Source organism: Mangifera indica, chromosome 7 (genome assembly GCF_011075055.1).
Source record: "Mangifera indica cultivar Alphonso chromosome 7, CATAS_Mindica_2.1, whole genome shotgun sequence".
Classification (NCBI taxonomy): Eukaryota; Viridiplantae; Streptophyta; class Magnoliopsida; order Sapindales; family Anacardiaceae; genus Mangifera; species Mangifera indica.
The window spans coordinates 6,758,314-6,781,548 of NC_058143.1; the positions used below are offsets into that span (position 1 = coordinate 6,758,314).

The 23,235-nt window shown below is 37.0% G+C and overlaps 1 protein-coding gene, 19 non-coding genes and 1 pseudogene across 20 annotated transcripts; all 21 read right to left on the minus strand.

Moving 5' to 3' along the window:
• Positions 1-113: 113 nt before the first annotated feature.
• LOC123222034 lies at positions 114-232 on the minus strand. The gene has a single exon (XR_006503394.1). It is a non-coding gene; the product is annotated as a 5S ribosomal RNA (ribosomal RNA).
• A 333-nt stretch (positions 233-565) lies between these two features.
• Positions 566-684, minus strand: LOC123222035. The gene has a single exon (XR_006503395.1). It is a non-coding gene; the product is annotated as a 5S ribosomal RNA (ribosomal RNA).
• Positions 685-1,017: 333 nt separating this feature from the next.
• On the minus strand, positions 1,018-1,136 carry LOC123222037. The gene has a single exon (XR_006503397.1). It is a non-coding gene; the product is annotated as a 5S ribosomal RNA (ribosomal RNA).
• A 333-nt stretch (positions 1,137-1,469) lies between these two features.
• On the minus strand, positions 1,470-1,588 carry LOC123222038. Its single transcript, XR_006503398.1, has one exon. It is a non-coding gene; the product is annotated as a 5S ribosomal RNA (ribosomal RNA).
• A 333-nt stretch (positions 1,589-1,921) lies between these two features.
• LOC123222039 lies at positions 1,922-2,040 on the minus strand. Its single transcript, XR_006503399.1, has one exon. It is a non-coding gene; the product is annotated as a 5S ribosomal RNA (ribosomal RNA).
• Positions 2,041-2,373: 333 nt separating this feature from the next.
• LOC123222040 lies at positions 2,374-2,492 on the minus strand. The gene has a single exon (XR_006503400.1). It is a non-coding gene; the product is annotated as a 5S ribosomal RNA (ribosomal RNA).
• Positions 2,493-2,825: 333 nt separating this feature from the next.
• LOC123222042 lies at positions 2,826-2,944 on the minus strand. Its single transcript, XR_006503401.1, has one exon. It is a non-coding gene; the product is annotated as a 5S ribosomal RNA (ribosomal RNA).
• A 333-nt stretch (positions 2,945-3,277) lies between these two features.
• On the minus strand, positions 3,278-3,396 carry LOC123222043. The gene has a single exon (XR_006503402.1). It is a non-coding gene; the product is annotated as a 5S ribosomal RNA (ribosomal RNA).
• Positions 3,397-3,729: 333 nt separating this feature from the next.
• Positions 3,730-3,848, minus strand: LOC123222044. The gene has a single exon (XR_006503403.1). It is a non-coding gene; the product is annotated as a 5S ribosomal RNA (ribosomal RNA).
• Positions 3,849-4,181: 333 nt separating this feature from the next.
• On the minus strand, positions 4,182-4,300 carry LOC123222045. The gene has a single exon (XR_006503404.1). It is a non-coding gene; the product is annotated as a 5S ribosomal RNA (ribosomal RNA).
• Positions 4,301-4,633: 333 nt separating this feature from the next.
• LOC123222046 lies at positions 4,634-4,752 on the minus strand. Its single transcript, XR_006503405.1, has one exon. It is a non-coding gene; the product is annotated as a 5S ribosomal RNA (ribosomal RNA).
• Positions 4,753-5,085: 333 nt separating this feature from the next.
• Positions 5,086-5,204, minus strand: LOC123222047. Its single transcript, XR_006503406.1, has one exon. It is a non-coding gene; the product is annotated as a 5S ribosomal RNA (ribosomal RNA).
• Positions 5,205-5,537: 333 nt separating this feature from the next.
• On the minus strand, positions 5,538-5,656 carry LOC123222049. Its single transcript, XR_006503408.1, has one exon. It is a non-coding gene; the product is annotated as a 5S ribosomal RNA (ribosomal RNA).
• Positions 5,657-5,989: 333 nt separating this feature from the next.
• On the minus strand, positions 5,990-6,108 carry LOC123222050. Its single transcript, XR_006503409.1, has one exon. It is a non-coding gene; the product is annotated as a 5S ribosomal RNA (ribosomal RNA).
• A 332-nt stretch (positions 6,109-6,440) lies between these two features.
• Positions 6,441-6,559, minus strand: LOC123222051. Its single transcript, XR_006503410.1, has one exon. It is a non-coding gene; the product is annotated as a 5S ribosomal RNA (ribosomal RNA).
• Positions 6,560-6,894: 335 nt separating this feature from the next.
• LOC123222052 lies at positions 6,895-7,013 on the minus strand. The gene has a single exon (XR_006503411.1). It is a non-coding gene; the product is annotated as a 5S ribosomal RNA (ribosomal RNA).
• Positions 7,014-7,347: 334 nt separating this feature from the next.
• Positions 7,348-7,466, minus strand: LOC123222053. The gene has a single exon (XR_006503412.1). It is a non-coding gene; the product is annotated as a 5S ribosomal RNA (ribosomal RNA).
• Positions 7,467-7,800: 334 nt separating this feature from the next.
• LOC123222069 lies at positions 7,801-7,920 on the minus strand. Its single transcript, XR_006503427.1, has one exon. It is a non-coding gene; the product is annotated as a 5S ribosomal RNA (ribosomal RNA).
• Positions 7,921-8,252: 332 nt separating this feature from the next.
• On the minus strand, positions 8,253-8,369 carry LOC123222080. Its single transcript, XR_006503438.1, has one exon. It is a non-coding gene; the product is annotated as a 5S ribosomal RNA (ribosomal RNA).
• A 334-nt stretch (positions 8,370-8,703) lies between these two features.
• On the minus strand, positions 8,704-8,821 carry LOC123222180 (annotated as a pseudogene).
• Positions 8,822-10,103: 1,282 nt separating this feature from the next.
• Positions 10,104-15,855, minus strand: LOC123220111 (phosphoglucan, water dikinase, chloroplastic-like). Its single transcript, XM_044642130.1, has 8 exons — positions 15,477-15,855; positions 14,618-15,236; positions 13,447-13,533; positions 13,230-13,361; positions 11,875-12,000; positions 11,595-11,773; positions 10,483-10,567; positions 10,104-10,155 (listed from the first exon to the last, which is right to left on the minus strand). The coding sequence occupies exons 1-8, from the start codon at positions 15,815-15,817 to the stop codon at positions 10,126-10,128; spliced, it is 1,599 nt and encodes a 532-aa protein (XP_044498065.1). The 5' UTR covers positions 15,818-15,855; the 3' UTR covers positions 10,104-10,125.
• Positions 15,856-23,235: the final 7,380 nt, after the last annotated feature.

Below are 23,235 nucleotides of genomic sequence, written 5' to 3' on the forward strand. Positions count from 1 at the left end.
TTATATCTCATCTTGTCGTTATGTGATTTTGCATTAATAGTCAATCACATGATTTTGAATTAATGCACCGGATAAGGGTAAAACAAAACGTAAAACGCACCGACGCAAAACGAGGGGTGCAACACGAGGACTTCCCAGGAGGTCACCCATCCTAGTACTGCTCTCGCCCAAGCACACTTAACTTCGGAGTTCTGATGGGATCCGGTGCATTAGTGCTGGTATGGTCGCACCCACCATTCATCGCGCAAAATATTTATTTAACCCTGCTTCCCGCATCCTCGACGCTCCCATTCGCCTTCCTCTCCATTTCACCACGCGATCCCGAATCCCACGGGCACCGGAGAAAGGTAAAACAAAACGTAAAACGCACCGACGTAAAATGAAGGGTGTAACACGAGGACTCCCCACCGTTCATTGCACTTTGAATGCACAAATGAGTGAGTATATAATTTTTATATCTCATCTTGTCGTTATGTGATTTTGCATTAATAGTCAATCACATGATTTTGAATTAATGCACCGGATAAGGGTAAAACAAAACGTAAAACGCACCGACGCAAAACGAGGGGTGCAACACGAGGACTTCCCAGGAGGTCACCCATCCTAGTACTGCTCTCGCCCAAGCACACTTAACTTCGGAGTTCTGATGGGATCCGGTGCATTAGTGCTGGTATGGTCGCACCCACCATTCATCGCGCAAAATATTTATTTAACCCTGCTTCCCGCATCCTCGACGCTCCCATTCGCCTTCCTCTCCATTTCACCACGCGATCCCGAATCCCACGGGCACCGGAGAAAGGTAAAACAAAACGTAAAACGCACCGACGTAAAATGAAGGGTGTAACACGAGGACTCCCCACCGTTCATTGCACTTTGAATGCACAAATGAGTGAGTATATAATTTTTATATCTCATCTTGTCGTTATGTGATTTTGCATTAATAGTCAATCACATGATTTTGAATTAATGCACCGGATAAGGGTAAAACAAAACGTAAAACGCACCGACGCAAAACGAGGGGTGCAACACGAGGACTTCCCAGGAGGTCACCCATCCTAGTACTGCTCTCGCCCAAGCACACTTAACTTCGGAGTTCTGATGGGATCCGGTGCATTAGTGCTGGTATGGTCGCACCCACCATTCATCGCGCAAAATATTTATTTAACCCTGCTTCCCGCATCCTCGACGCTCCCATTCGCCTTCCTCTCCATTTCACCACGCGATCCCGAATCCCACGGGCACCGGAGAAAGGTAAAACAAAACGTAAAACGCACCGACGTAAAATGAAGGGTGTAACACGAGGACTCCCCACCGTTCATTGCACTTTGAATGCACAAATGAGTGAGTATATAATTTTTATATCTCATCTTGTCGTTATGTGATTTTGCATTAATAGTCAATCACATGATTTTGAATTAATGCACCGGATAAGGGTAAAACAAAACGTAAAACGCACCGACGCAAAACGAGGGGTGCAACACGAGGACTTCCCAGGAGGTCACCCATCCTAGTACTGCTCTCGCCCAAGCACACTTAACTTCGGAGTTCTGATGGGATCCGGTGCATTAGTGCTGGTATGGTCGCACCCACCATTCATCGCGCAAAATATTTATTTAACCCTGCTTCCCGCATCCTCGACGCTCCCATTCGCCTTCCTCTCCATTTCACCACGCGATCCCGAATCCCACGGGCACCGGAGAAAGGTAAAACAAAACGTAAAACGCACCGACGTAAAATGAAGGGTGTAACACGAGGACTCCCCACCGTTCATTGCACTTTGAATGCACAAATGAGTGAGTATATAATTTTTATATCTCATCTTGTCGTTATGTGATTTTGCATTAATAGTCAATCACATGATTTTGAATTAATGCACCGGATAAGGGTAAAACAAAACGTAAAACGCACCGACGCAAAACGAGGGGTGCAACACGAGGACTTCCCAGGAGGTCACCCATCCTAGTACTGCTCTCGCCCAAGCACACTTAACTTCGGAGTTCTGATGGGATCCGGTGCATTAGTGCTGGTATGGTCGCACCCACCATTCATCGCGCAAAATATTTATTTAACCCTGCTTCCCGCATCCTCGACGCTCCCATTCGCCTTCCTCTCCATTTCACCACGCGATCCCGAATCCCACGGGCACCGGAGAAAGGTAAAACAAAACGTAAAACGCACCGACGTAAAATGAAGGGTGTAACACGAGGACTCCCCACCGTTCATTGCACTTTGAATGCACAAATGAGTGAGTATATAATTTTTATATCTCATCTTGTCGTTATGTGATTTTGCATTAATAGTCAATCACATGATTTTGAATTAATGCACCGGATAAGGGTAAAACAAAACGTAAAACGCACCGACGCAAAACGAGGGGTGCAACACGAGGACTTCCCAGGAGGTCACCCATCCTAGTACTGCTCTCGCCCAAGCACACTTAACTTCGGAGTTCTGATGGGATCCGGTGCATTAGTGCTGGTATGGTCGCACCCACCATTCATCGCGCAAAATATTTATTTAACCCTGCTTCCCGCATCCTCGACGCTCCCATTCGCCTTCCTCTCCATTTCACCACGCGATCCCGAATCCCACGGGCACCGGAGAAAGGTAAAACAAAACGTAAAACGCACCGACGTAAAATGAAGGGTGTAACACGAGGACTCCCCACCGTTCATTGCACTTTGAATGCACAAATGAGTGAGTATATAATTTTTATATCTCATCTTGTCGTTATGTGATTTTGCATTAATAGTCAATCACATGATTTTGAATTAATGCACCGGATAAGGGTAAAACAAAACGTAAAACGCACCGACGCAAAACGAGGGGTGCAACACGAGGACTTCCCAGGAGGTCACCCATCCTAGTACTGCTCTCGCCCAAGCACACTTAACTTCGGAGTTCTGATGGGATCCGGTGCATTAGTGCTGGTATGGTCGCACCCACCATTCATCGCGCAAAATATTTATTTAACCCTGCTTCCCGCATCCTCGACGCTCCCATTCGCCTTCCTCTCCATTTCACCACGCGATCCCGAATCCCACGGGCACCGGAGAAAGGTAAAACAAAACGTAAAACGCACCGACGTAAAATGAAGGGTGTAACACGAGGACTCCCCACCGTTCATTGCACTTTGAATGCACAAATGAGTGAGTATATAATTTTTATATCTCATCTTGTCGTTATGTGATTTTGCATTAATAGTCAATCACATGATTTTGAATTAATGCACCGGATAAGGGTAAAACAAAACGTAAAACGCACCGACGCAAAACGAGGGGTGCAACACGAGGACTTCCCAGGAGGTCACCCATCCTAGTACTGCTCTCGCCCAAGCACACTTAACTTCGGAGTTCTGATGGGATCCGGTGCATTAGTGCTGGTATGGTCGCACCCACCATTCATCGCGCAAAATATTTATTTAACCCTGCTTCCCGCATCCTCGACGCTCCCATTCGCCTTCCTCTCCATTTCACCACGCGATCCCGAATCCCACGGGCACCGGAGAAAGGTAAAACAAAACGTAAAACGCACCGACGTAAAATGAAGGGTGTAACACGAGGACTCCCCACCGTTCATTGCACTTTGAATGCACAAATGAGTGAGTATATAATTTTTATATCTCATCTTGTCGTTATGTGATTTTGCATTAATAGTCAATCACATGATTTTGAATTAATGCACCGGATAAGGGTAAAACAAAACGTAAAACGCACCGACGCAAAACGAGGGGTGCAACACGAGGACTTCCCAGGAGGTCACCCATCCTAGTACTGCTCTCGCCCAAGCACACTTAACTTCGGAGTTCTGATGGGATCCGGTGCATTAGTGCTGGTATGGTCGCACCCACCATTCATCGCGCAAAATATTTATTTAACCCTGCTTCCCGCATCCTCGACGCTCCCATTCGCCTTCCTCTCCATTTCACCACGCGATCCCGAATCCCACGGGCACCGGAGAAAGGTAAAACAAAACGTAAAACGCACCGACGTAAAATGAAGGGTGTAACACGAGGACTCCCCACCGTTCATTGCACTTTGAATGCACAAATGAGTGAGTATATAATTTTTATATCTCATCTTGTCGTTATGTGATTTTGCATTAATAGTCAATCACATGATTTTGAATTAATGCACCGGATAAGGGTAAAACAAAACGTAAAACGCACCGACGCAAAACGAGGGGTGCAACACGAGGACTTCCCAGGAGGTCACCCATCCTAGTACTGCTCTCGCCCAAGCACACTTAACTTCGGAGTTCTGATGGGATCCGGTGCATTAGTGCTGGTATGGTCGCACCCACCATTCATCGCGCAAAATATTTATTTAACCCTGCTTCCCGCATCCTCGACGCTCCCATTCGCCTTCCTCTCCATTTCACCACGCGATCCCGAATCCCACGGGCACCGGAGAAAGGTAAAACAAAACGTAAAACGCACCGACGTAAAATGAAGGGTGTAACACGAGGACTCCCCACCGTTCATTGCACTTTGAATGCACAAATGAGTGAGTATATAATTTTTATATCTCATCTTGTCGTTATGTGATTTTGCATTAATAGTCAATCACATGATTTTGAATTAATGCACCGGATAAGGGTAAAACAAAACGTAAAACGCACCGACGCAAAACGAGGGGTGCAACACGAGGACTTCCCAGGAGGTCACCCATCCTAGTACTGCTCTCGCCCAAGCACACTTAACTTCGGAGTTCTGATGGGATCCGGTGCATTAGTGCTGGTATGGTCGCACCCACCATTCATCGCGCAAAATATTTATTTAACCCTGCTTCCCGCATCCTCGACGCTCCCATTCGCCTTCCTCTCCATTTCACCACGCGATCCCGAATCCCACGGGCACCGGAGAAAGGTAAAACAAAACGTAAAACGCACCGACGTAAAATGAAGGGTGTAACACGAGGACTCCCCACCGTTCATTGCACTTTGAATGCACAAATGAGTGAGTATATAATTTTTATATCTCATCTTGTCGTTATGTGATTTTGCATTAATAGTCAATCACATGATTTTGAATTAATGCACCGGATAAGGGTAAAACAAAACGTAAAACGCACCGACGCAAAACGAGGGGTGCAACACGAGGACTTCCCAGGAGGTCACCCATCCTAGTACTGCTCTCGCCCAAGCACACTTAACTTCGGAGTTCTGATGGGATCCGGTGCATTAGTGCTGGTATGGTCGCACCCACCATTCATCGCGCAAAATATTTATTTAACCCTGCTTCCCGCATCCTCGACGCTCCCATTCGCCTTCCTCTCCATTTCACCACGCGATCCCGAATCCCACGGGCACCGGAGAAAGGTAAAACAAAACGTAAAACGCACCGACGTAAAATGAAGGGTGTAACACGAGGACTCCCCACCGTTCATTGCACTTTGAATGCACAAATGAGTGAGTATATAATTTTTATATCTCATCTTGTCGTTATGTGATTTTGCATTAATAGTCAATCACATGATTTTGAATTAATGCACCGGATAAGGGTAAAACAAAACGTAAAACGCACCGACGCAAAACGAGGGGTGCAACACGAGGACTTCCCAGGAGGTCACCCATCCTAGTACTGCTCTCGCCCAAGCACACTTAACTTCGGAGTTCTGATGGGATCCGGTGCATTAGTGCTGGTATGGTCGCACCCACCATTCATCGCGCAAAATATTTATTTAACCCTGCTTCCCGCATCCTCGACGCTCCCATTCGCCTTCCTCTCCATTTCACCACGCGATCCCGAATCCCACGGGCACCGGAGAAAGGTAAAACAAAACGTAAAACGCACCGACGTAAAATGAAGGGTGTAACACGAGGACTCCCCACCGTTCATTGCACTTTGAATGCACAAATGAGTGAGTATATAATTTTTATATCTCATCTTGTCGTTATGTGATTTTGCATTAATAGTCAATCACATGATTTTGAATTAATGCACCGGATAAGGGTAAAACAAAACGTAAAACGCACCGACGCAAAACGAGGGGTGCAACACGAGGACTTCCCAGGAGGTCACCCATCCTAGTACTGCTCTCGCCCAAGCACACTTAACTTCGGAGTTCTGATGGGATCCGGTGCATTAGTGCTGGTATGGTCGCACCCACCATTCATCGCGCAAAATATTTATTTAACCCTGCTTCCCGCATCCTCGACGCTCCCATTCGCCTTCCTCTCCATTTCACCACGCGATCCCGAATCCCACGGGCACCGGAGAAAGGTAAAACAAAACGTAAAACGCACCGACGTAAAATGAAGGGTGTAACACGAGGACTCCCACCGTTCATTGCACTTTGAATGCACAAATGAGTGAGTATATAATTTTTATATCTCATCTTGTCGTTATGTGATTTTGCATTAATAGTCAATCACATGATTTTGAATTAATGCACCGGATAAGGGTAAAACAAAACGTAAAACGCACCGACGCAAAACGAGGGGTGCAACACGAGGACTTCCCAGGAGGTCACCCATCCTAGTACTGCTCTCGCCCAAGCACACTTAACTTCGGAGTTCTGATGGGATCCGGTGCATTAGTGCTGGTATGGTCGCACCCACCATTCATCGCGCAAAATATTTATTTAACCCTGCTTCCCGCATCCTCGACGCTCCCATTCGCCTTCCTCTCCATTTCACCACGCGATCCCGAATCCCACGGGCACCGGAGAAAGGTTAAAACAAAACGTAAAACGCACCGACGTAAAATGAAGGGTGTAACACGAGGACTCCCCACCGTTCATTGCACTTTGAATGCACAAATGAGTGAGTATATAATTTTTATATCTCATCTTGTCGTTATGTGATTTTGCATTAATAGTCAATCACATGATTTTGAATTAATGCACCGGATAAGGGTTAAAACAAAACGTAAAACGCACCGACGCAAAACGAGGGGTGCAACACGAGGACTTCCCAGGAGGTCACCCATCCTAGTACTGCTCTCGCCCAAGCACACTTAACTTCGGAGTTCTGATGGGATCCGGTGCATTAGTGCTGGTATGGTCGCACCCACCATTCATCGCGCAAAATATTTATTTAACCCTGCTTCCCGCATCCTCGACGCTCCCATTCGCCTTCCTCTCCATTTCACCACGCGATCCCGAATCCCACGGGCACCGGAGAAAGGTAAAACAAAACGTAAAACGCACCGACGTAAAATGAAGGGTGTAACACGAGGACTCCCCACGTTCATTGCACTTTGAATGCACAAATGAGTGAGTATATAATTTTTTATATCTCATCTTGTCGTTATGTGATTTTGCATTAATAGTCAATCACATGATTTTGAATTAATGCACCGGATAAGGGTAAAACAAAACGTAAAACGCACCGACGCAAAACGAGGGGGTGCAACACGAGGACTTCCCAGGAGGTCACCCATCCTAGTACTGCTCTCGCCCAAGCACACTTAACTTCGGAGTTCTGATGGGATCCGGTGCATTAGTGCTGGTATGGTCGCACCCACCATTCATCGCGCAAAATATTTATTTAACCCTGCTTCCCGCATCCTCGACGCTCCCATTCGCCTTCCTCTCCATTTCACCACGCGATCCCGAATCCACGGGCACCGGAGAAAGGTAAAACAAAACGTAAAACGCACCGACGTAAAATGAAGGGTGTAACACGAGGACTCCCCACCGTTCATTGCACTTTGAATGCACAAATGAGTGAGTATATTAATTTTTATATCTCATCTTGTCGTTATGTGATTTTGCATTAATAGTCAATCACATGATTTTGAATTAATGCACCGGATAAGGGTAAAACAAAACGTAAAACGCACCGACGCAAAAACGAGGGGTGCAACACGAGGACTTCCCAGGAGGTCACCCATCCTAGTACTGCTCTCGCCCAAGCACACTTAACTTCGGAGTTCTGATGGGATCCGGTGCATTAGTGCTGGTATGGTCGACACCCACCATTCATCGCGCAAAATATTTATTTAACCCTGCTTCCCGCATCCTCGACGCTCCCATTCGCCTTCCTCTCCATTTCACCACGCGATCCCGAATCCACGGGCACCGGAGAAAGGTAAAACAAAACGTAAAACGCACCGACGTAAAATGAAGGGTGTAACACGAGGACTCCCACCGTTCATTGCACTTTGAATGCACAAATGGAGTGAGTATATAATTTTATATCTCATCTTGTCGTTATGTGATTTTGCATTAATAGTCAATCACATGATTTTGAATTAATGCACGGATAAGGGTTAAAAACAAAACGTAAAACGCACCGACGCAAAACGAGGGGTGCAACACGAGGACTTCCAGGAGGTCACCCATCTAGTACTGCTCTCGCCCAAGCACACTTAACTTCGGAGTTCTGATGGGATCCGGTGCATTAGTGCTGGTATGGTCGCACCCACCATTCATCGCGCAAAATTATTTATTTAACCCTGCTTCCCGCTTCCTCGTCGCCCCATTCGCCTTCCTCTCCATTTCACCACGCGATCCCGAATCCACGGGCAACGGAGAAAGGTTAAAACAAAACGTTAAAACGCACCGACGTAAAATGAAGGGTTGTAACACTCGAGGACTCCCACGGTCATTGCACTTTGAATGCACACAATGAGTGAGTATATAATTTTTATATCTCATCTTGTCGTTATGTGATTTTGCATTAATAGTCAATCACATGATTTTGAATAATGCACCGGATAAGGGTTAAAACAAACGTAAAACGCACGACGCAAAACGAGGGGTGCAACACGAGGACTTCCAGGAGGTCACCCATCCTAGTAATGCTCTCGCACAAGCCACTTGACTTCGGAGTTTCTGATGGGATCCGGTGCATTAGTGCTGGTATGGTCGCACCCACCATTCATCGCGCAAAATATTTATTAAACCCTGCTTCCCGCATCCTCGACGCTCCCATTCGCCTTCCTCTCCATTTCACCACGCGATCCGAATCCAGGTTGCAAATTTAAACTTGAAGAGCACTAAATTAAAAATAATCTCAACACTACAAAATACTATAACAGGAAATAGGGAAAATGTGTCCTCTAAATCACAAATGAGAGAGATCCAAAGTTGAAAACAATTGTTGAAGAATTTATTACAGGTAAAAAGAAGTAATCATCTCAACATATTGCAATAAATAGCAATAAAAGCTAGTTTCAACTTAGGTTTTGATTTTTACATCTTTTTTCCCTTTTTCAGTTTTCTAAATTGTTAAGAAGCTAAAAACAATAAGGATTGCAGATTGAAAAAGCATCTCTGGTAACTGACTTGCAACATCAGATTATGATGTTGAACAACATAATCTGAGTGCTGTAAGTTAATGACCCCACTGATGAAAGCTGTCTCTTAAAGTAAGTTCAATAATGATGATGAAAACACTTCAATCTACTCAATTTCAATTAACATTAAAAAGGTAAAAACTCAAGCATTTGTGCTTTGAATAGACGAGCTCTATTTTCTTAAAGATTTTCATGCAGAGTATTTTACAATACACCATTAGGAAGTGGTCACCATTAAAAATTTAACTACTCCCACAAGTGAAGCTAATAGTGAAGGGTAACAATAGTATTAAAATTCCAACACAACCTTTGAGCATGATTTGATAGATTAACAGACTTCAGATGCATACCAAGACATGAAATACTTATGGTGGATCTCAAAACAATCTCAATGTGTAACAATTTACATAACAGAATTCATGGATTCAAACACAAGAGGCTTGGATCAAGATTAAGAAAAGTCTGATAATAATATTAAGACTCTAGCTGAATAAGATCTTCACAAAGCCTTACAAAAATATGTAACCTTTCACAAATTGGTAGGTGCCTTTCAATAAACACAAGATATAAGACAACCAGATATTCAACATCCATCAAACCATATAACATGAATTCATCATCCTTGTCCATGATTGTTAGTACAAAATGTTTAAAAATAAAAAAGTAATCTCTCAAAACTGATGAAAATTGGCAACAGAAAGTTGTCTTCCAACATTTTAGATAATTTCCAGAATGCTAAAGGAGCAGAAAAATATTTGCATGAACAGTATTTCAAAGTATAACAGATGGTTATGATTTAAGATCAAATATGCAAGAAACCAAACTTAGCAGGCTCTTCCAGGAATATGTAAACAGTCCCCCATGAACAGTAGATTGGCTGATTAAGGGGACTTAGGTTCTGAATAAGAAAACTGAAGAAAAAGAAGTCAAAACCTAACTAGCGACCTCAAAGCTTTGACATAGTCCAAATGACCAGCTGATTATTTAGTAGTAGAAATGGTACAATACATGAAGGAATTTCATCTCTAAGCAAGAAAAATAGAAAGTTTCCTCATATGCAGAACAATCATAACATTAGAAACAATAACAAATCAGTGGAAAGTGAGATTTTTGTAAGCAAGTGTGAAGTTCACAAAAAATATTTAGCTTTTAGAACAAGATCTAGGTGTAAGAATCATTTTTTATACACTCTGATTCATGACAGCAATATATGAATATTAGAAAAAACAATGACCTACCTTTCTGCAATCCAAAAACAATGTGAGAGAGGAAATTCCTTGTTCATCCAAAGATTCTCTAATCAACTCCAGTTGTTCTGAAAGACTATAACAGCCAAAAGTCATAAATGAATGCATATTCAATCACAAATTTAAAATCAGTCTACAAGATGTTCCACTGATGAGACACTTCTAACATTCGGTTTAACTTCATCCCATCAATGGTTTAAATTGCTATCTTCACTATATGCCCAAATATCTTATATGATATAAGTGAGTAACCTAAGCTTCTAACTTTTGGGATGATTTATTGACAACTGGCACTAATTGTCAAACTAAAACATTGAATTCATGAAAATGTTTTGCAAAAGGTCAATCTCATTTTAGTTCAAACTGATTTAAGACTGGCCTCTAGCTGTTGTGATTATTCCTAAAGTTATAGGAAAACAGGGTTGGCCTATGATAAATGTTGCTTTAAAGAAAAATCTTTGTCATGATAGGATCAGAGCTGATTCCAATAATACCGCTTGACTTGAGTGGCTTCCTTTATTAACCCTTCATCCAACAATTAGTCATTGCTTAATTAACATCACACATCATCCTCACCAGTTCAAGGTGAAACTGAATGTTAGGAATAGCTCAAACCCAAAGCTATCGATTCTTCATTTAGTGATGTTGGTTCTTTATTGTTTTTTGCCAAAAAAACTCAATAAGCAAATTGTAAAATAGTGATAAGGATCAAATCAAGAATTGCAAGATTCTAAAGAACTAAAAAAAAAAAATTCTTAATTATTATATATTGAAATGTAGTGAATATTAAAAATGCCAAGTGGAAAGAGAGAAAGAGAAAATCCATGAAACAATAGTTTCTGGAAACTTAGCAAAAAAATTTGGCTCAAATTCCCAAGGTAGTTCAATTAAAAGTTGAAATCAGATTCGTTAGATTGCAGACAAGTTTATGCCAATAGTTGTATCCCTTGATATTAACTTCCTTAGGATGAAATCATGCAAAAAGAATAAACAAGATAATGACAGGAAAGGATGAGAAAGAAGGTCAATCACAAAAACATCTAAATAAAATATGGAATAAACCAAAGACTGTCAAGAAACTGTTTTATGCATTATAAATCAACCTTCCAGCATTGAAGAAATCTTTCAGTTCACGATGAAAAATCTTGAATTGCTCCACAAATGCATTACTATACTCTCCAGGGTTCTTGGTAATTCTTGCAAGCATGACTTCTGTAGCAACTAAATCTTCTGGGCCAGCATTACGATGAAGTTTGTTTTGAATTGTATGTTTGATTTCTTGCTGCATTATGATTCAGAAATCTATTAATGCAACTTTCCTGATTTCAGCAAACCTAATGATAATAAAATACAAGACAAACAAACTGCTCTATGAATTACTACCTTGAGATCATGAGGGATATCATTCCGATGAGCAATGTCTCTAATTCGAGTAAGAGGAACAGATGCAGTAAACTCTGCCTTAAAAGATGGTAAACATGGATGGATCTTGCGAATAACAAGCACCTCCTAAGATCATGTGAAACATTAATCATAAGGATAATAACAACAAGAGATGTAATGACTGGAGAACAAGTTGTCAACACTTAATATGATAACACAAAATGAAAATTTCTTTATTCTTTTTTCTATAGTCCAATTAGTACAAAAAAGCAAGCACACATAGTTAAAATTGAGGATGAAAGTTGGCACTTAAAAATGAGATATTTTATTTAACAAATTTAAGTTCACTTTTTCTTAGCTCTGGTATATGGGATAGATCCCATATGGTGCAATTCACTCCTTTTTATTCTTTATTTTCTAATTATGCAGTAATACCTCCTATGATCTGAAGATCAGTTTGGAAAGGACATGTTATCCAATAAAAGTACAAGCTGTCCTTGAAACTATACAAAAAATATAAATTCGCACTGAACATATAAACAAGGATAGCCCCATACAAAAGAAATTCCTTATTAGGCTATCAAAGCTTCCTAGAAAAAGAATGTTTATTCGGAAAGTGAATCTGTAGATGCTAACCCTTTGCCCCACATAACTTCATAATCAGGAAAACAGCAATTAACGTAAAGAGACAATTTTCAGTAGCTTTTTATTTATCTGTCATGAGTAGTAATTCGTATACCAAATTTGATAATAAGAATGAAACAAGACATTCAAAAGCTATAGGTAGTATAAATACTATTCTTGTCTCTAAGTGAAGATTGGTTCAGTTGCTGATATATTTAACTGCTACGCAATCATTGTCTAACAAAATGTGTTTTTCATGTTAAAAATGAGTAATCCTAGATAAAAAAATCTCTTCCATACAAACTAATTTATAAGCAATAATGTAGCACTAATGTATTATTGCCATAATAATCTGTTTCGATTTGTTTAATTTATTTTTAGTTTTTGTACCTCTAATCATAGCAGGAAATATCACATTGCATAATTTAGTTTCTATGTGTAGCGTTATTCATCAAAGTTGCTGAATTCAAATCCCCAGGCACAACCAAAATGAACCATGTTTTACCTTCATGAGTGAGAAGAGCAGAAAAAGTAAACCAAGTTACAGGTTTGATAGAAGTCAAAATGATTACATTAGATCGATAAATATAAGTTTCTCAACACAGATGACTAAACTCGACTTTCACATCACACAAAAAACAACCGAAGTCTAACAAAACGTATCCAAAGGGGTCAAAAAAATTAAATTATAATGTTGTCTAACACTTGTATCAAAGAAAACAATAGACCACCTGAGGTGAAGTATCTTTCCTACAGGAAATTCGTTCCAATTCACGGAATATAAGCCTTGAAACCTCAGCATGCCTATTTGGCCGATGATGACCTCCATCTTCAAAGCAGGGGATTTGCCCAGTGTTTATCCACTGCATAAGAAGAATATTTAAAAAATGATAGATGAATGAATTCCCCCCCAAAAAAAAAAAAAAGATGATAAGTATCAGACAGTACCTTCAGATATATAGCAGAGTATGTGAGAGCCTCCAACCGCTCCCCACGTTGCAGATTATCATCTAATAACTCACGCACAACTTCAAGCTTTCAACAAAGCAAAGACAGGACAAAGTTAATTAATGTTTATTCTTTTATTTCTACACTCCTGTAATGGTTGCTGCACCATGCACATGGGACAAAAGAATCTACATCAGTAAATGACAAACATCTGAACACAATTTAGGTCATGCTAACAAAAAATATAGTTCATCATAAACTCAGAAATTCACTAAACAAAAGGAAAGCATCTAAGATACAAAATGATAGAAGACAAGGCAACTAATATGAATCAAATATCCAACAAACATATGCCAACAAAAGGAAAAATAAATGAGAAAACAACTATGAGCAAATGGCAACATCCTCAATATTTTCTTCCTCACAGAATGATCAAATCCTCAGAAAGGTGCATGCACTTAGGATGCACTGGTTACCAAAATTGTGCTCCATTAGAAGTAGCAGAGCAACCAGTCAAAAGCCATGTAAAGCCCAGTCCCTAAAAAGTCTCATCAGCAGCAATGATCTGCAGTGAGTACATAAGATCTTTGGCAAAATGTACATAAGCCTTCTATTGCTCTGAAGGAGGGAGCCAATAACCATTCAGTTAAAATGGCTTAAAAGATCAATGGAAGCAAATGAACTTTATTAGCAAGGTAGGATAAATATTAGACAGCAATTTAGAATATTCAGAAACATCGTCACTTAGCAGTAATAACACAGAAAGATAGTACCAAGAAACGTGAGGAATAAGAAATCACATTAAAATCACTGCCTCACTTCCAAGATGCATCTATCCATTGTAAAATGTACTTGTAATTATCTTCGATTTCACCCTTTTGACCATTAAATCATTAAGGGCATGGTCAAACACATTTAAATTTTGGAAGTACAGTCATGCATGTGATAAAGAGGCCATATCTTTACATCTGCCTACTCTTTTTTAACACAGAGATTACGCACACACACACAAACCCAAAAGAGATAAAAATTTCAAAAATAAAATAAAATTATTATAATAATAATAAACTAGTGCAGATCACAGATACAGGAAGCTCTTGTTAATGTGCCTGTCTTGAACTATTTCAAGACCTTGTAAAAACTGCAGACAAAATAGGATGTAGAAGCATACCTTTCTCCACCAGTTTCTTCCTTCCCGATCACCTTCAACTAACTTTAGAGCTAAGCCTTCAAGATCTGAAGTGTCCCATTTTCTATCTGATTCTCGGTTCTGGTGCTCATTTGAACGCATAAATGAGACAGCCTTCCCCTGCCATTGCCCTACAAAAGGACTGGTCTCCACCTCCAGAAGAGCTTCAGCAGAAGAATCAGTTATCGTAGATCCATTCTCACCAACATCATTAGTATCATCCTTGTTCTCCTGCACACTCAAAGGCAGTAGATCCACAGCCTCCCCTGTCTCATTCCAGTGGCAGATTATGCCAAAACTCCCTCCTATTGGTAGTTTCAAGATCCTGTTATCACCACTTTCCCATACCATACTCTTATCCTTCCCAAAAATGACATACTTATACTCAACACTCTCTTCCCCCTTCAATTTCAACTCACAGACCCATCCACTCTCACTCCAATTCATCTTCACAGCCTTCTTCCATAACCCCAGCTCTTTAACTGATCCCAAAATTGCAACGCTCTCCCCAAATTCAACTTGATGATCTAACCTGACACTTAATCTCACATTGCCAACTCCTGACTTAGATTTCATTTTCATCTTCTTCTTCTCTTCCTCTCTGACACACAGTAACCAAACTCATTATCTAATATTAGCATAAGTTACTTGTTGCAAATTTCCATAAGTTATAATATACATCAAGAAATTAGATATTGTTCATTTCATTGAAATAAAATTCAGGGCCATAAATAAAATTAAAATCTAATACTGGCGCTTCTTAGTTAACATAATTTCAATAAAAAAAAGACAAATACATAAAAAAAGGAAATAAATCAAGAGATGTCATCGTTAAAATAACCTTGTTTCAGTAGAAGAAACGCCACAGACAACACCAGAAAAGAATTTGTGTGTTTGGCGAAGATGAACAGGAGAAGAAATCCTTGGATTGAAGAAGAATAATTTAGTCTGTACGAATTTGAATGGCTTCGGATTATGGAGGAAAGTTGATGGGCGGTTTAATGTGTTGAGAGTTGGAGAATCCATTTGCATGGGAAGAGGAATTGAGTTGAGTGAGATTTGATTAATGAGAGCTGGCTCTGGTTCTGGTTTTGCTTGTTGAAGAATCGAGAAATGAATTTTCGTCCTAAGGTTTGATGAATTTCCAGTAGATCCAGTAAGATCATAAAATTCCTCTTCCATCCCTCAAAGACCACAATTTTTAGATTCTACTAAATGATGTCAGGATATTTTTGTTTTCCCATAGAAATAACTTAAAGATAAAATAGAAGTATGTTTAGGTTACCTTTAACTTTCATCTTATTAGTTTTTATATTTTTATTGAAGGGTAAATTTAATTATTTAAGTTATAACAGAGTATAATATTCTTGAATTTAAAGGGATTGAATTAGGTTTTTCTTATTATAGTGGACTAATAAGAACATTATTAAATTTTTTAAAAAGTGAAAGCTACACGTGTAATAGACACAATCAAACAATTTATGTAGCTTTTATCTTTTCTTTGTTTTGGAAAGTAGATCCCTTGCTTTTCGGTAGAGTTTGAGTGCACCGTATTGATTTTTGAAGCATGAACATGAGGCAAGACCTTCCCTTCATTTATGGCTAAGGACAGGGCAAAGCGCTATTTTTTATCCAAATTTTAGTCAAATTTTAAAATTATATTTTGTGATAATTTAAAATTTTTAAATATCTACGTATAAATTAACTTTTATCAAATTTTTTCTTAAAATTAAGAATAAAATCATTATTTTACCATTAAACCCTAAAACTTTAAAAATTTATATAATTTTTTCCTTTTAATTTAGAAAATTAACAATTTTTTCTCATAATTAAACTTTAAAAAACTATAATTTTTCTCTTAGGATTTCAATTTTTCAAGTAATTCATTGGAATTCAATGGCTTAACGGTTTCGATTGTTATAAAGAAGAAGTGTCGACACTTTTTTTCCGTGACAACCCAATCTATTGAGTCATCAGATTTCGATGAATTACATAAAAAAAATTAAAACTCTTAAAGAGAAAATTATAATTTTTCAAAATTTAATCATAAAAAAATTATAAATTTTTTAAAATAAAAAATAAAATAATATAAATCCTTTAAATTTTAAGATTTAATAATAAAATAATAATAATTTTATCTTTATTTATAATAAAAACTTATTAATAAATAAATATTTAAATTTTAAACTATGGTAAGTCTATTTTTAAAATTCAACTAAAACTTTCGTGGGGAAATGTGCATTGCCCTCATTGATGTATGATCCCTCCTGACACACAACCCTAAGTATCTTACAACCAAGCGTTCATTGGATCTTGTGCTTTAATTAAATTCCTGGTGGTCAGTACTTAAAAAGTAAATTTAAGCATGTTCATTCTTTATTTTGTGTTCATTTTTCATTGTTTTCTTTTTCCGACTATTTAGCATTTTGGTTTCCTCGGTGGAAAACAAGAAAATCATAAAATCTGGGAAATGATATAAATTAAAAACATATAAAAAAGTTGTTTTCTATATTTTCATTCTTTATTACATCATAATATTTTATAATTATTATAAAAATTTAGTAAAAACCTTGAGAGACTTATAAAAAAAAAAAGGCATCTCCCATTTTGATACCCACATAGCCATCAATCTCAAGTTTGATAAGACATTTTCATATATCAAGTCAGTTTTCAGTCATTCTCCACCAATTTTTTAAATGCATTCTAAACATCTTTGATAAACATTGTCGTTGAAATTTAACCATATATAGTAAATCAACTTTCACATTCAAGATTACCTTATATTTCAAAATTGTGTTAGCCGTTTTTTATTATCATCCTCCTCTAATTGATATATATCTATGTATTTGAAGTGTTTTTTCACTTTAAAAATGATGAATTTTTGTTTTCAATTCTCAAATCAATTTAAAAAATCAACCAAAGCTCCACTTTCAATATCATGCTCTCCCGAGCTATGCAAATCTTATTTCAAGGCTTTATCTAGCCTCTACCTATCATGTATATTCCCATTATAATCATGACTTATCAAAATCCCTCTCTTAGGCAAAACTTGGTAATTCTACATATTCTATTGTTTTTTAATATCTCTCATAAGACAATTCTTTAAATAGTTATCTATTTTCATGAATGTGTGTTTTTTTACTATATATTACCCATGAATGAACGTGTGCTCTGACTCAATATGAATATTCATGACTTCCTTTTTCAAAATCATTCATGCTCATTCATCATACACAATCGTTTATTTATCTTGCATAACTATATAACCTTGAGTCATGAACATGTTTTCTCTTATACGTTCATAACTATATATGACCTAAAGGCATTATTGTCTTTTCATTAATATGAGTGTATATGTACTCTTTTGTACAAGCGTTCATTGAATCCTAATAAATGCTTCACAAATTATTGCATATGTCCAGTGTATAGTTGTCCATTCGGTGTGACATCTCTACCTTAATTAATGAATGTACTTGCATGTCTTATCCACAATCATTTGCTTGCATAAAACTTTAATTTCTACATTAATGCACAATTATCCCTATCCTCGGGATGACTATATATCATGTCTGGACTTATGATTTGGGGCCATTTGACCAAGTTTTCTCTTCTCTCTACTAACCATTTCATAATCTAAATAATATCAACACATTTTTAACACTTTATTTATCACAGAAAACAACAAAATACAAATGATCTATCATAACAAATCCATTATGTTAATCCATTCCAATTTCACATTTTTTCGTGGCCATGCTTACATTTAACATTATATATTATGCTCATAATTCAACAACGACCAACTATTGTCATGAAAATCATTTTTTTAGGCAACAAAATTCTTTCAAAAACCAAAACCATACACAAAAATTGATCTAAATATTAAATGAAACAACTCTTGCTTACCTCAACTCTTTGTCGATAAGTTTGAAAAATCCCCTTTTCTTTTAGATTTTCGGAAAAATCTATTCTGTCATCAAAATATATAGTGTTTTGGGTTTTTTTTTTTTCAAAATGATTATGCATTATCAATAAAATAGCATTGTGTGGGATATGTCTTCTTTATATAGATTTCAAATCAGATGACTGCTAGAATGACCTTGCATCCTTAATGAGCGATTATTTAGCCTCTTAAATGATCAAATGTGGCACAATATCTATATCGTCCACCTGAAACAATACAAACAGTCATGCACCGTTCATTCATAACCATGCAATAGACTTAAATTCAATTCCCTCCACACTTTGTCAATTTTACAAACCCACTTATCAATTTAACTCATAAATTAACCAAAATGACTAATAAAACTTTGCTAAGTACTTGTAGGTGTTACAACTAGAGAGAGTGACAATCTTTGGCTGAATTTGGGATTTGTCTTAAGGCATCAAACATAATCTTCTTAAAGGAAAAGAGTGGCATTGATGTGAAATATTTATTGCTTGATATTAGAAGGAGAGTGATGGCTTGAAGGGTAGGATTGAAAAGAATCAATGAAGGAGACATAACCTTTCAACCATTGCCTGTTTAGTCCAAAGTGAGTAGTTTTCTTTTACTCTTTTCATATTCAGTTTTCTAGACTATTTTCATGACAATAACGTTCATTTTGATGGTTATCTGATTCAAAATTCTATTTGAAGAGGCACGTCTCATATGAGTATATCACTTTCTATAAACCTAAAATGGTAAAACACGTTTTTTTATATTTTTTGGAAACCAAAGGGAGATTTTGATACTAGATTGTAAAAAGAAAGAAATTTGACATTAAACTTTGTTAAAAGGCAACCAAGTAAGTAGGAGGCTTACGTTTTTGTTGGTTTTCTCGATCTATACGGTGATCGAGGTTGAGTTTATACCTTTGCATTCCTTATATGATTTGTGGATTGATGTTTTGATGGCCAAAATGTGATTTTCTTAAGGAATATGTGAATTTCAAAGTGTAGAATTGTATGTAAGTAACGATTATGTTGAAATTACTTATATATTTCAATGATGAATGATTATCTTTCGTTTAAAATTTTTTATGTGTATTTGAGATAGTTAAAATGCATTTGTTTTGGTTAAGAAAATGCTTAGAAATGTATGTTCAAGAGGTTGGAATGATTAGATCTAAACATTTCAATAAAGATACTCGTGATGTGTTGACAAAATGATCGTTTCAAGGACCGAAATGGTTGTTCATTTGTAGGAAAAAAGTTACATTTTGCACATGCACAATTGTCTAAATGACATTTATGATCATCATGTCATGTAGAGTAGGTTGTAATGAATGTCTTGTTGGAGGAAGTGCTCTAAAGACAATTTTTATAGCTATGTAATTAATTGTAATTATATTTTGAATTAATAAAATGACATTTTTCCTTTGTCTATAAACTTATAAGTAGATAAAGGTCATTAGAATGATAAAACCATGATAGAGGAATTAGTTCATGTCAACTAATCGTGAGAATTTTATATTAACAAGAGATGATCGTTATAAAAACGTTTATAGTCTTGGTATTATTGTAACCAAGGACATAGGTGATACAAGCCTTTTTGAGTTTGAAAAGGTTAGAGAACACTTTTGACAAAGCTATACAATCTTCCTCTCCTTTAAAGAGTTGTTCTCTCTCGAAGTGCCAAACTTATCCTTGAGAGAATTGTACGTTAGAGTATATCCTAAAAAGTAATCGCTTTGTCGGTTTTAGGGCTATATATCTTACATATACATTTGCTAATAAAGGAAGAGTTTTATCATACTTCACATGTTTACTGTATCACTTTTATGTATATGTTGTTATATATTACATCTATATTAGCTACATACATATGACATGTGAGAAGTCTCGATGAGTTTTAATAAATGTCATCAAATTGTTCCTTACATAGGCAATACGTTTAAGCAATAATATTGTATAATGGGCGTGTGTTTTATCACCATAATATATCATTGGATGATATTAGGTGAATGTACACATAAGTAAACAATAGAACCATTTGATGGTTGGAGAACTGATCAAAAGTTATTATATTATATTGTTTATCGAACATGACCACTAAACGATTATCACATGGGCATTAATATGCAATCAATGATACATCATAAATCATACTAGTGTATAGATCTTTTGACTTGAGATATCACGGTTGTACTTCACTCTAGGACATATGGTTCATATGATGTATACCACAGGGCTAATCATGTCTTGTTCAGAAGCTGATTTGATCGTATGTTGCTTGAACGAGAGGACAGGTGATGATCATTCAGGGATCTGTCAGCTCAACTGCTCTCGCGTTCCCATACGAATATCGAAAAACATAAAAATTTAAGACGTTAGCCAATGTATATAAAAGTCCACATGAAAAGGTTTCAATGTGGTACGTTCTGATGTATTACTTAATATTTAAAGAGATTAAATATTAGATTTTGATATTCCATGAATTCAAGTTTAATCGAAATGTGACGATGAAAAGATTAGACTATAGGGTAAGTATGAGTAAGAAAAGTTCATTTGACATTATATGAAGCTTGTACTTCATTATGGTATAAGGGTCATGAGGCATTGTTAGATGACACCACATAATTAGTGGGAGCTTTGTTTTATAGTGGAAAACAACATATATCGGTTAACGATAGCTTTGGGTTATACAGTGATATAATGAAATGTATCGCCCGATATAAGCCCATGACTACATCACTATGAACCTTAAAGATCACACTCATATTTCAAGGAAGAAAATGGTGTTATGAAGATGAAAATATTCATCCAAGGTTGGCTAGCACTTTCTGAGGGTAAAAATGGTATTTTTTGAATAAAATTAGAAAAAGGGGTAAAATTATCATTTTACAAATTTTAAATTGTTTAAAAAATTGAATGAATAATTTTGGACACAAATTATTCAACATATATCTAAATTATTATTTACTCTTAATTACAAACCAATAAAAAAATGACATATGTTTCACTTGATAAATATCAAGTTTATGCACAAAAATAGGGGAGAAAAAATAGAAAAAAAAAAAAGAGTTCTTTCCCTTTTCTTCTTCCTTTAGCCAATAAACACCATTGTTTTTCCTTGAAAAGTGCAAGTCAAAAGGTCACTAATTTTAGTGATTCAAGCTTCCTAACTTCAAATTAAATTACAGGTGCAAGGTATTTGTCATACTTCTATATTTGATTTCTTGAAATAACATGTAAACTTCATATTACTATTGTTGCATATGATGTGAACATGATCTAAATTATTTAATTGTGTTACCAAAATCCATCATTGTATTGTGCTCAAACTCTATGTAATAAGCCTTTGTAAAAGCTTTTATACTTCACATTTTCTATACTCAAACTTTATTGAGTGAAATCCTGTATAACCATTATTAGACCCAATCCATAATCAACAAGTGTAAATGAACAAAATCTAGAATGACCATTGTAAAGAGAGGATTCTTTACGAGTGAAACTTCAAGTCAATTGCTTAAAAAGGTAGATATAGAAGGTTTAGGTCAAGAAGCTCCAAACCACTATAAATGTTAAACCTTTTTATCCTTCAGTCTTTACTTTAAGTTTATAATTTTGCTAGTTTTAATTTGAACTCTAAGTTTTGATAATGATATTCACCCTTCTCTGGAGTTATATTAGCCATTAGGATTTTTTTCAAAATGCATCGAGAGAGTTTTACAAGGAAAATGCCACAAATTTCTTAGATTTGATAGAGCACCAAAATGAAAGTTCAGTCCTCTAATTAAGTTTCACCATATATTCCTTCAACAACAGTTATTGCCATTGCTTCACTTCATGCACTTGTTGCAATAAGTCTCACATGCATTCTTGGTTTCAAGTTCCTTTTGCCATGACCAAGAATCACTAGCTTTGATACCAGGTGTTATGAACTAAATTAAAATAGAAGGAAAGAAGAAGAAGAACAAGGCAGGGATTAGATTAAGAGATTTAGAAGCTTAGAAATTTAGAGAAAGAAGAGGAATCAAAGAGAGAACTAGGAAAATGATTTAAGAATTTTGGATAACATATCATATGCCTTTTCATCACATCATTGAGCTTTCTATACAATAGGCCAACTCATCAGCCAATGAATTTATTACAATCTTTCTCACTAAAAGTATCTCCCTTGCATATCTCTTCTCACACATTTCTCTCCTTACACATTTCTCTTCATTCCAATGTCATTGTTCTTTTGTAATACTCTCATGTACGTTCTAGGGGTATTTGTGTCTTTTGATCCTATTTGAAGACATTTCCAATTTTAAATGTATATGTTGAAATGTGTGTGTGTGTGTTATATACAAAGCAATTACAAAATAAAAACAAAGATACACACACACACACACACACACACACACACACACATATATATATATGAAGAGAGAAAAGTAAAAAAAAAAAAGGCAATTCTACCTTTTTCCATCATCTTCTCCGTCTTTTCCAGAAAAAAACAGCCTTCTTCATAGCTTTTTCCTTTGTTTTTAGAAGGAAAGTGGATTATTTGAAGGGTTTGAAAGAAAAGTAAGAAAAGAAAAGAAGAGGAAACACTTTTGGAGCTTTGGTAACCAAAAGATCTCTTTCTTTTTCCCTTTTCCTACATTTATATATATTGGATGCATATTATA

What these genes read in the sequence shown, in the direction of transcription:
- LOC123220111 (XM_044642130.1), bottom strand. Translation starts at nt 15,817, where the DNA reads ATGGAAGAGGAATTTTATGATCTTACTGGATCTACTGGAAATTCATCA. An exon ending in GAAGAAACTGGTGGAGAAAG is followed by an intron (nt 13,534 to 14,617) that starts GTATGCTTCTAC and finishes CTTTGTTGAAAG; the next exon opens with CTTGAAGTTGTGCGTGAGTT. An exon ending in TGTTTTTGGATTGCAGAAAG is followed by an intron (nt 10,156 to 10,482) that starts GTAGGTCATTGT and finishes CTTTTTCTTCAG; the next exon opens with TTTTCTTATTCAGAACCTAA.